Raw genomic sequence first — 11,633 nt, forward strand, 5'->3', positions numbered from 1 at the left:
GTCTTTGGGGTTGTTCCCAAAGGCATTGGTTGAATCTAGCTGGAGGTGGTCATTTGTGTGATTTGGGGAAATTTACTTAACCTCTCTGGATTTCATTTCCTCCTCAGGAAAATGAGGGAATGATGCCTCCCTTACAAGGTCATTGTGAGGATTACATGGGATGCTGTATATAAGGGGCTTCTCCCAGTGCCTGGCTGGCTCTGTAAGAGTTGGAACCAGTTGTCGTGAGTCTTATCTGCCCAGAATCCAAGGAGGACAGCTGACCCGACAGGATAGCCCTGCCTCCCGAAAACAGGGATCTCATCTCCAAAAGAAGTGGGGAGTGGGGGGTTGAGGGCATCTGTCCCTCACCTGTGCAGAACACCGGGATGGGGCTTCAGGGGGATGGGAGAGGCTGCAGTGGCCCCGCCTGCCCCCGCCACTGGGCACTGAACAGCGTCAGCGCACAGAAGCTACGGGAGGCCGCGGGGCCACGCAGATGACACACAGACTCCTTCAGAGAGGGTCACGGCAGGGGTAGGAGAAAGATGGGGATCCCTGTGCAGTCTGTATTCAACCGAGAAAGGAAAACAACATTTGAGCAGGCCTGGGCTTTGGGATGGTGTAATTATATCAATATTCTGTTTGTGGTACAAAATAGTCTATGGTAGTGGGGATCTTGCCTTCTCAAGAGGTTTAAAAATATTTCCACCGGAAAACACCATCTTGCTTCGAAGAGTCTAGTGTTTTCTCATTCTTGATTTCGGGGACTCCTAAGCTGAGGGCAGGGTTGTGGGGTGGAGAACACAGCTCCTGTCCCCTGGAAGACTCCCGTCTCAGGGAAGGGACAGAGCCCTGTCCTAAGAGTTCACGGCAAAGTTTCCTGCAGGGCGGGGACTCTGAGCCAAGTTTGCAAGGGGTCAGATGGAGGGCAGGGAGGGCACCTGAGACAGGTTGGGCAGAGGATTCTTGGAGGAAGCGCCCACCTGCTGTGGCCTGGCCTCAGTGTGGCCTGCTGTGCTGTGCTCTCCCCCAGATTCTCCACTGTCTCCTGCTGCTCCCCCGCTGCATCTCCAGAGCTGCCCCTGTGCTGGGCCCAGGCCCAGCCACCACGACAGACACACCAGTGGAAGAATCCCTCTTCCAAATCATCCACTGCTACCACCAGTATGCGGCCCGGGAGGGGGACTTGGAGACCCTGTCCTGGAGGAGTTGAAGGCCCTACTCATGGACAACATGCCCCGCTTCGTGGAGACCTTGGCGTGTGGGGTCTGAGGTCGGGTGGGGATGAAGTAGGGGGTTGGTTGTGGGGTTGGAAGTGAGTGGTGAGAGTGCAGGTACAGCTGTCTCCCAAGAGCATTTCCACCTAGGGGAGGGGGCTTGAAGGAGGGTGGAGGGCAGGATCTGCGGTGGGGGGAACGTGGCCCAGCCCAGCCTTACTTTCTGTCTTTCCCTGTCCTGAAACTTCCTGCCTGAAACTTAGTCCTAACCCCAAACCTGTTTATTCTTCTGCCTGACCTGCTTCTGGCAAGAACGGGTCCTAAATCTTCCCTTGGCCCACAGACCAGTTCAATCAGCGCCTGGCCCCAGGACTGCCCTTCTCCTGGGATTTGCACAAGCCGCTCCCCGCTTCCCCCCGGAACCCAGGCTGGGCTCAATCACCCTCTGCAGGCCGGTGCATCTCCTCTGTCATCAGGCCCAGCCCCATGATTACTGGGCTCCTTGGGGACTGCAAGGCCGGTGGAGTGTCTGTGGGGTGCTGCCCTCGGCCCTCGGTGCCCAGCCCCGGCGGGGTCTCTGGACTGTTATGTCCAGAGGACTTCAGGTCGTGCCCGACTCAAGGCCCTGCATTCCAGGAGAGGCACCTCCTCTGGTCACTTCTTGTGTCCCCTGACTGCCTTTGGAAAACGTCAGAGGAGACAGACTTGCCCTCAATTTATTGGAGTGTAGCCATGAGGATCACTAAGGCGGGGGCTAGGGTGACTTTTTAGTCCCTGTTTCTAGGGAGACCTTTTTCTTTCCAGGGCCAGTTGTTTATGTCGTGGGGCTGGGCAAGGACCCTCAGACCCTGCACTCGGGGGCTCACAGGGCAGACATAGCAGCCTGGGCAGGGGGCTGAGATGAGGGAAGCCGGGGTGAGCCTGCCCAAGGCCGTAGGCTTCCAGTTTCCCGGGTCAACCAGCTTTGCAGAGGAGATAAGATTGTAAGAAGTAGATGGTGGGGCAGTGGGGGAGTTGGAGGGGGAGACCTGCCATGAGGATGAAGGTCGCCCCCAGGCCCACAGCTGCTTACGGCTGCAGAGACGTCCTTCCTGGAAGCTTTCTGAGAACGTCACGCCGGCTTCCCCATGCCCACAGCCAAATCCTGTTGAAAGCTGCCTCACCCACACTGCCGAGCGCTCCACCTTGTCCTCACCTGCCCTCTGACCTCTGGCTGTCCCTTCCACTTCAAATGCTCCTTTCCTCCCTACACCATCCCCAGTTCTCAGCCCTGAGAGCCACCTCCTCTGGGACATCCTGGCCAGCTCCGGGGCCCACGGCTCTGGCCTTTCCCTTGATCTACCCCTTCCATAGGTGACATGGGCCCAGTGTCATAAACAGTTCCTGGGCCGTTGCCACAGTATGCAGACATGTGACCCCGCCTGGTGCTGGCCCTGCAGCAGTGCTGGAGACGCAGACACGAGGGGTGGTGGGCTCTGCCCTGGGAGCTCCCAGTGTGGAGGAGGTGGGCACAGCTCTCCACCCTGAAGCCCCTGGGCTGGGCTGTCCCTGCAGGGTAGAAAGGCTTAAACAGCCTCCGATGGTGGACGAATGTGGATTGTGTTGTGGGGTGTGCAGTCAGCCAGCAAATGGAGCCCTGCCCGCACCCTCTGTCTCCCATGCAGCCCCAGGTCCAGTTAGCTGAGGTGCCCACCATGCCGCTGCCTCTTTGGCCGGATTCTGCCGCATAGGCTGTCCTGGCCACTGACTGTTTGAGTGAGGAGCTATGTCCTGCAAGCCCCCTCCAGGCAGGACCAGGCCACAGTCCCCCACCCTGTCCTCCTACCGGCAGGCAACGGAGGGCCTGGCCATTGCTGCGGGGCGATGCCTGGGTGCGTGGTTGACCCTCTGTCCACCCCTCAGGGCCGGAAGGAGCCGTACTCCATCATGGAGTTGTTCCGGGTGGCAGACTAGAACAAGGACAACCAGATCTGCTTTGAGGAGTTCCTCTACCGCTTGGGCAAGCTGCTGAAGGACTACCATCCGCAGTTGCACCAGCAGCTGTGCGCCAGGCACAGCGCCCAACAGACTCTATCAAGGGGAGCACAGACAGCCTCCCCACAGGGGCCAGCTGGGGAACAGGTGCGATCTGGCTACGGGCAGCTGAAGGGACAGCTCTGCCGTGTGTGTCTGTGGTAAGGACAGCTGTGAGGGAAGAGAATAAAGCAACTTCGTAAACATTTCGGGATGTTGTTGAGTTCCTGGTTCTGGGCATCTGCTCCAGGTCCAGAAAGAGGAGGTTTGGTTCTACTTTGAGGGTCATCCGCTTTGGGTGAGAGACAGCCCCTGCCCCCAGGAGCCCCTGTCTGAGCAGAGAGACAGAGCCCCTGCCCTCAGCTTTCAGTCTGAGGGCAAGAAGTCTCTTCTTTTGCGGAGCTGGCTCCTTGACAAGGAAGCCAGGCCTCACCAGTGATCTTCTGATCAGTCATTCACTACACGTACATGACTGAATACGAGTTAGGAGGGCAGAAGTTCTTCCAACTTCAAAAGAGAGTCCCAAAAATGGTGCAGCAGCCTGGGCCTGGGAAGGGGCCAGGACAGGGAGGGGAAGATGACACTGGTAACTGACATCAGGCCAGTCTGGGAGGGAAGATTGTGAGGTGGGTTTTTCCCACTGTGAGTTAGAGATGGGGTCAAGGGCAAAGCCAGCAATGCAGCCTTTCAAAGGGAAGAGAGGAGTGGGACGTGGGTGACTGTCAATCAGGGAAGACTTCCTGGAGAAGAGGAGGGTTTGGTTTGGTTTTTACTAAGAAAAAAATGATGAGGGATGCGGGCGTTTTTCTGAATCTGGGCTATCTGTGACTCCCTGATCCCTCCCTGCTGAGACCTGCCCCTGCCCTGTTTCTGCGTTGTTTGTTTTTGTCTCTCCCTGGGAGCCCACGAATCTGATGCAGAGTCTCTTGGGGAGGTCTCCTCTGCCTTTAGGCCCTGCTGGGTCCTTCTTGGCAGGTTTATTCTCTGAGGATGGTCTGAGGACCCACGTCCTGAGTGCATTGTGATAGAAACGATGAGTTTTAGAAGAATAATGGGTAATCATCTGTGTTGCTCCCCTGTGTAGATGATTGCGGGTGTCATCTAAGGAACTTGGTTTGGTTCCCTTTGCCAACTGGGTCTGTGAACCAAACATGGGGCACAGTGCTCTGCAGGCTGAGTCAGGGACCTTTGTTCCTGATCAGTGGAGCTTGGAAGCAGGCCTGCCATGGATGCCCGTCCACGCTTGCCAATCCCCAGTGCTCGCCTTTTAAAAGTCAGCAGCCCCCCTCCCCCATTTCCATCTGGACTTCCCCTGTGGAGGTGCCTGTCCTGCTGCATGGAGGTATGTTGCTGCCTGTGTCCTCCGCCAAGACAGGCACCACGTCCTTGTCGTCTCCGTGTCCCGCACAGGGCCCGGCATTGTCACACAGAGCGTGCTCAGGGAGGGAGTGATGCAGGGATGGTGCCTGCTGATTGGAATCCCATGATCCAGGTCTGTGTTGCCTCCTGCAGGTCGCTTAGTCACGTCCAGAGACTTGGAGACAGTTGGCCTGGTGACTCAGGACAGCCTTGCCCCGGGCCCAGGTGGGTCTTCCCTGCCTGTCTCACCTGAAATGTGTTGTGTTCTACAGGCTTTGAGTATGAAGGGGCGGCTCAGCCCATTCCTCCTGCCCCTCCCCGGAGGGTTTCTCCACCGACCCTGCGGGCTCTCTCCACATTTCCTTAGCCGCGGGCAAGAGCCTGGTATTGGGACACGCAGCTGGGACTGAGTTGTTTCTTGTAAACAGGTCTAGGTTCCGCTCCCCAGTGGTTGCCCCATGTCTGTCAGTCTGATTACAGGAGCTGCCTTTTCCCCCATGTGCTTACCCAATTCCTGACACCCTCTCCTGCCGGGTCAGCTCAGCCTGGTCCTGCTCTCCTCGAGGCCCCCAAGGCTGCCTGTCCAGGGGGAGCATCTCTGGGGGCAGCATTTCATGGCCTCGCTGGTCAGCAGGCTCCATGGACAAGCACATGAGGCTGGAGGGGGTCATGGCTCATGTCTCCCTTGCTGGACCTGGGGCTTTGTTTTCCTTCCTTTCTGGATGAAGAAAGCTGTCTCCACAGGGACATTCTCAGGGGAGTGGCTTCAAGGCAGGCATCTCCCAAGGGGTCTGGGGTCTGGGAAAAACATCATCTTCATCAACCTCACCATCAACCCCCTTGAAAGAGGTCAGCGTGAGCTCCATGCCGGGCTAGTGAACAAAGCCGAAATAGAATCTCAGAAAAAGCGACCCTGTTGTTCTAAAGTGTGCTTTTTGGCACCTAAGCACCAACACAAAGCAGAATGCATGCCCAGAGGACCTTAGGTGACTCCCCGTGCCTCAGTTTTCTCATCTGTCACATAGGGATAATTGTACCTGTGATGTCCATTTCACAGGGTTATCAAAAGAGTTAGTGGATGTAAAAACACTTTGAAAATATGATGCGCTATTTGGGGTAAGATGGTATTGTGCCAGGTCATATAGAAGGGGCCTGGCAAATAATAGGTATGCACCAACTGCTTGACCATTGGCTGAAAACTTGTCATATTAAATGTCGGAAACAGCCCTATTTTCCTGTCAAGAGGTTGACTAGCCAAGGAAGGTAGACTGCATTTGGTTGATGGATCTATATCCTGTCTCGTTCCAAAAACCACTTAAAGTGGCTGGGTATGACAAAGGGAATTTTTGCATTGGGTAAGGGCTAGATCAATGTTCAATTTTGCATTCACTTATCCCCTCAGTAAGTATTAACTGAGCCCCTAGTAGGCACCAGGCCCCGGGATGCGATGTGGTTTCTGCTCTAAACGGGCTCCCAGACCTAAAGAAAAGACAGGCAATAAACAGATGAACCCTAATACAGCAGGACAAATGCTGTGATGCAGAAGGGTTTGGTAGCATGGAGGAGAGAAGAATTAACTCTGTGTTGATAAGGGTGGGGGAAGGAGAGTCAGGGGTGGATGAGAGCAGATGGTGCCTGGGCTGGGGCAGGAAGGATGAGGACGACTTTAATGGCAAAGAGACATTCCAGGCAGGTGCAGAAAGTAGATGCTGTCACAGCGGGTCATAAGCCGCCTAAATCCTTTGATGCACCAAATGTTGTATCTCTGTGGGCCTCAGCTTCCTCTTCTGTAAAGTGGGAATTATGATAGAACATAACTCATAGGATTACTGTGAGGATTAAATGGTCTGATGTAAGTAAAGCACTTGCAATGATTCCTGGTGTATGGTAAGAACCCAGTAAATACTAGCTATTATTTTGCTATTTGTTCTTATTGATTGTTGTTGCTGTTATAGTATATGCCAGGCACTGTGCTGGGTCCCAGGGAGGCAGAGGTGGATGAGCCAGTCTGGGTCCTCGAAGGTTCACAGCCCAGCTGGGGAATCAGACATATGTACAGAGCAGTAATCACGCTGTACACTCACACAGTGCTTGCTTACTATGCACTGCTTTAAGTACTTCACACATTTTTGTGTGTGTGTAAACTTTAATTAAAATATAATGCAAATTAATGAAAGCCCACAAATCATAAATATTTTTCATCTATTATTAATCCTCACAACAACACTATCAGGTAAGATTTTATTTTTTTTTAGGTGGAAGCGTTTCGAATTTTAAAATATTTTAAATTGTGATAATATACAAATAACATAAAATTTGCCATTGTAACCATTTCTAAGTGTCCAGTTCAGTTGTGTTAAGTGTACTCACGTTGTTGTGCACCCAATCTCCAGAACTCTCATCATCTCGCAACTGAAACTCTGCACCCAATAAACAATAACTCCCGCCCTCCCCCTCCTCCTAGACCCTGGCAATCACCATTCTACTTTCTGTCTCTATGAGTTTGACTACTCCAGGTACCTCATATAAGTGGAATTATACAGTATTTGTCTTTTTGTGTCTGTCTTATTTCACTTAGCATAATGTCCTCAAGGTTCACCTATGCTGTATCATGTGTCAGGACTTCTTTCCTTTTTAAAGGCTGAATAATATTCCATTGCATGTATATACCACACTTATTTATCCATTCATCTGTGGATGGACACTTGGGTTGCTTCCACATTTTGGCTATTGTGAATAATGCTTCTGTGAACATGGGTGTACAAATATCTTTTTGAGACTGCTTTCAATTATTTTGGGTATATACCCAGAAGTGGAATTGCTGGATCATATGGTAATTCTGTTTTTAATTTTTTGAGGAACCACCATACTTTTTTCCACAGTGGTTGCACTATTTTACATTCCCACCAGCAGTACACAAGGGTTCCAATTTCTCCACCTCCTTTTCAATACTTGTTATTTTCTGTCTTTGTTGACGGCAGACATTCTAATGGGTGTGAGGTGGTATCTCATTGTGGTTTTGATTTGCCTTCTCTAATGATTAGTGAGGTGGAGCATCTTTTCCTGTGATTATGGGTCATTTGTATATCTCCTTTGGAGAAATGTCTATTCAAGACATTTGCCCAGTTTTCAGTTGGGTTGTTTGTTTTTTTTGGAGTTGAGTTGTAAGCTTTCTGTATTCTGGATATTAATCCCTTCTCAGATATATGATTTGCAAATATTCTCTCCTATTCTGTAGGCTGAGGGTAGACTCTATTTTTAATCTCTACTTAATAATTGATGTAACTAAAGAACAGAGAGGGTAAGTAATTAGCCCTAGGTCACACAGCTATAAAGTTAATGACAAAATGGAGCCCAAAGGGCTGTAGAAGCATGGAGAGAGAGGCTAATCCTATCTACTTCCCCTAGGAGGCGGTGATGGCCTAGGCCTTGGGGCAGCACAGGGTAAATAGTTGTTGAATGCATGAAGGAAGGAGAGAGGGGAGGAGTTTTCTCAGCAGAGTCATGTTCTTGTCAGATCACACTCTGGGAGCCTGATGCTCTGGGATCCGGTCTGGCCTTTGACACATCTGCACTGGGAAACTCTGGAGGAACCACTTCACCTTCCTGGGGGCTTGACTTCTGTGTGTGTAGACTGAGTGGGCTCTGCCCCGCCTTCCTGATAGGCATGTTCTGAGTATATTAATAGGTTATGTGAGTCTGAAGGGCATTGTAGCAAGAGAAATGCACCACAAATCTTCAGTGTTGGAAACCAGTTCATCTGAGTGGCATTTTGTTGGGTGGGAGAGGGACTTGGTCCTCCCGAAATACGGGGGGGAATTGGCCACCTCCTCTTCTCCTCCTGGGCACGAAGCACTTCTGCCTTCTCCAAAGATGCCCTCCTTCTCCCACCCCCACCCCTCATGGTCTGGTTCCTCTTCAGCCCAGGTTCCTGGGGTCAGAGGCATACAACCATCCCAGAGAGGGTTGAAGGGTCCCTGCTGTTCATGCAGAGGCTCAGTGCCTCATGCATACAGAGGGACCCCAAGCCAGCATCCGTCTCCTGGGGCACAGTGCACCCCCAGCTTCACAGAGCAGGAGCGTTGTGAAGGGGTAGGGGCAGCAGCAGAGAAATTGATTTAGGCCTTAGCAGCACACGTCCCCACCAAGTCCAGCCACACACAAAACAACAGTAGAAATACTCCACCTTTCATTACTAAAATCCAGCAGCCATGACAAGTGTTCTTAACCTTTTAGGGGCCCTTGGACCCTTTTGAGAATGTGATGAAAGCTATGGAGGAATGAGCTTATACTCATGCACTCAAAATGATGCACTCAACTTCAGTTCCATTTCCGAGATGCACAGACTGGCCACTAGCCACGGGAATAGCCACAGCAACCGTGGGAAGGACTCAGAAGTGGGCATCCTGGTTGGCCAAGCCAGGGGTTGCTAGCAGCTTACAAGAGGAGTCCTCACCATGCCGTCTTCCTGATTTCTCCTGCTGTGCATCCCTGCCTGGCAAAAACCTTCCTCCTTCTACCTTTCCTGTGCTCCCCCCACACCGCTCCAAGCTCCGCATCAGAACTTTTCATTCTGTGCAGTGATTGCCCCACTCACCTTGTTGGGAAACCAGAGGCTGTAGCAATCCTCGAAGGGAGCAGCTGCCTCTGAGTGGTCTGAGGTCCTGGGCAGCTGGCCAAGCCTCGTTGCTATAAAAGGGAGCCGACACTCAGCCCTGCACATCTTTTGTCAACTCTGTTTTGGGGAGGCCTGGTAAGTGGAACTGCCCCAGTCTGTCCCACACTTTGGGCTTCCCCTGGGGAGGGCTGAGGAGTGCAGCAGCCTTCTGTGAAGAGGGGAGAGAAAGCTTGGGGAGGTCTGGACTGAGTCCAGGGCTCCCGGAAGAGAAGCGTGAGCCAGGGCTGAAGAAGGAGCTGGGTGCTCTAGTATTTTTGGGTGAGGGCACGTTTGATTGCCAAGCTGGGCCCTTCCTGGGAAGCGGCTGGGGGCATGGGGAGAGCTGGCAGTAACTGTGTGTGTGTGTATATATACCCTGCTTCCTTCCACATCCTCATCCACGTCGTCCCCCACTTCCCATCATAGCCGTAGCCCTATGCTGGGTTTAGTTATCTGGATGGCACCATCCAGGGCAGAGCCATCCCTTGGAGTATGAGCCTTCAGAGTGTCCCCCTAGGCACCCTCCCCATGTCGGGGTTGCCCGTGTGCTCTGTCTTCCAGGTAGGGCAAATCCTTGGGCACTATGCTGACGGACCTGGAGACTGCCATGAACTCCCTCATTGAGGTCTACCACAAGTACTCCCTGGTGAAAGGGAATTACCACGCCATCTATAGGGATGACTTGAAGAAATTGTTAGAGACAGAGTGTCCTAAGTTTATGACGGTGAGGAGGGGCTGGGTGTGGTCGGGGTTCTCTGCTTGGCTCTGATGATGCCCTGGGTCACTGGTCCCTGGCGTTGCCCTGTGCAGACAGCCATGCCTCAGGTTCCCTGAGATCTTTACACCCTGGCTTCTTTCTCTCCAATCTTCACAGAAAAAGGATGTAGGCACCTGGTTCAAAGAGTTGGACATCAATGAGGATGGTGCACTTAACTTCCAGGAGTTCCTCTCACTGGTAATAAAGGTGGGCCTGGCAGCCCATGAAGACATTCACAAAGAATAACAGAGCTATAGAGCCCTGGGTCTGGTCCCCTGGACTTGTCCCCTCAGAGTAATAAAGTAATTGATACCTCAGGCCTCTCTTGGTTTCTTGCTTTTCTCTTGTGGAATGAGGCTCCTGGGGGTTGGAGGGAGGGTTGGAAAACCCAAGGAAGGAAAACAAACCTCTGTTGCCTCCACTCCCCATCTCTCACGAGCCCTGTGTGCTTACTGCTTGTCTCCTTTCTTCCCCGTGTTCTCCCTAAATGATTCCCAAGGCTCTTCCAGCCCCACGGTCCTGAGTCATGGGTTCCATTGACTTAAGGATTCTACAGAGTCCAACACACTATAGCTGTTGATTTTCCTACTTGTTCCCAAATGGGTGATATGGGAACAGGGTGACGTAAGGAAAGCTCATAGTGTTCTCTAAGTTGTAATTTCCAGCTAATTATCTTAGATGTAACTTTTAGGAAATCAGGGAGATAACTATGTAGAAGTGTGTCTGTGTGTGTATGAGAGAGAGAGATTGATTCTATGTGTGGTGTGAATTTAGGTGGATGCTTAGAGTTCTAACGAAGTAACACTAATAAGCCCCCTGGCTCTACACTTGTAATTTCTCCTTAAGAGATTTTGGAAGCTTTCCTTCTCTCTCCATTCCCAACCTCCTCCTAACTTGATTAAATAATAAAGGAATGGGCAGATAGGCTAATACATTAATAAAGATCAACTCAAAGAATAGGGTACTCAAATGCTTCCCTTTGGGTTGAATGCTTTGGTAATCAGTGACTTATCTAAAATAATCTCCCCATCATTACTCCGGATTTCCAAGGGTCTGGGGAATTGGGAGGGCCAGAAGATGAATGGGAACCTCTCACCAGAACCCAACTCCCAAGTTGAGTTTCCATGTTGTGCCTTGGGACATTTTCTGTTGTCCCCACTTAGGTGATGGGGCGGTGGTGTTAGTAATGGGGAAGGGGGTTGGGAGCTGTCACCAGAATCTCTACACCAGGGGTTTTAACTTGGTCTACAGTATATCTCTGGAATGGAATCAAAGTTGAATGCATCATTTTGAGTGTATATGTATAAACTCATTCCTCTGAGTCTTTCACTATTTTTTAAAAAATATTTATTTATTTATGGCTGCATTGGGTCTTCGTTGCTGTGCGCGGGCTTTCTCTAGTTGTGGTGATGGGGACTACTCTTCGTTGTGGTGCGCAGGCTTCTCTTTGTTGTGGCTTCTCTTGTTGCAGAGCACGGGCTGCAGGCGAGTGGGCTTCAGTAGCTGTGGCACGTGGGCTCAGTAGTTGTGGTTTGCGGGCTCTAGAGTGCAGGCTCAGTAGTTGTAGCGCATGGGCTTAGTTGCTCTGCTGCATGTGGGATCTTCCTGGACCAGGGCTTGAACCCGTGTCCCCTGCATTGGTAGGCAG

At 51.8% G+C, this 11,633-nt stretch overlaps 2 protein-coding genes across 2 annotated transcripts; both read left to right on the forward strand.

Annotated features, from left to right (window-relative positions):
- Nucleotides 1-368: 368 nt before the first annotated feature.
- LOC309958088 (protein S100-A15A-like) lies at nt 369-3,377 on the forward strand (the record flags this gene model as incomplete). Its single annotated transcript, XM_082833723.1, is given in 5 exon segments — nt 369-437; nt 1,016-1,178; nt 1,181-1,239; nt 3,102-3,149; nt 3,153-3,377. Coding segments are annotated over 5 exon segments (564 nt in total).
- Nucleotides 3,378-9,190: 5,813 nt separating this feature from the next.
- Nucleotides 9,191-10,302, forward strand: S100A8 (S100 calcium binding protein A8). Its single transcript, XM_082832487.1, has 3 exons — nt 9,191-9,324; nt 9,790-9,952; nt 10,103-10,302. Exons 2-3 carry the CDS (start codon nt 9,812-9,814, stop codon nt 10,229-10,231), a joined length of 270 nt encoding a protein of 89 aa, XP_082688613.1. The 5' UTR covers nt 9,191-9,324; nt 9,790-9,811; the 3' UTR covers nt 10,232-10,302.
- The last annotated feature ends 1,331 nt before the right edge of the window (nt 10,303-11,633 follow it).

The sequence above is a fragment of the Leucopleurus acutus genome, assembly GCF_964270905.1.
Source record: "Leucopleurus acutus genome assembly, chromosome: 2".
NCBI lineage: Eukaryota > Metazoa > Chordata > Mammalia > Artiodactyla > Delphinidae > Leucopleurus > Leucopleurus acutus.

Bases quoted from the DNA above. Each gene is read 5' to 3' on its own strand.
- S100A8 (XM_082832487.1), top strand. From the start codon at position 9,812: ATGCTGACGGACCTGGAGACTGCCATGAACTCCCTCATTGAGGTCTAC. The intron at 9,953-10,102 runs GTGAGGAGGGGC...CAATCTTCACAG, and splicing joins AGTGTCCTAAGTTTATGACG to AAAAAGGATGTAGGCACCTG.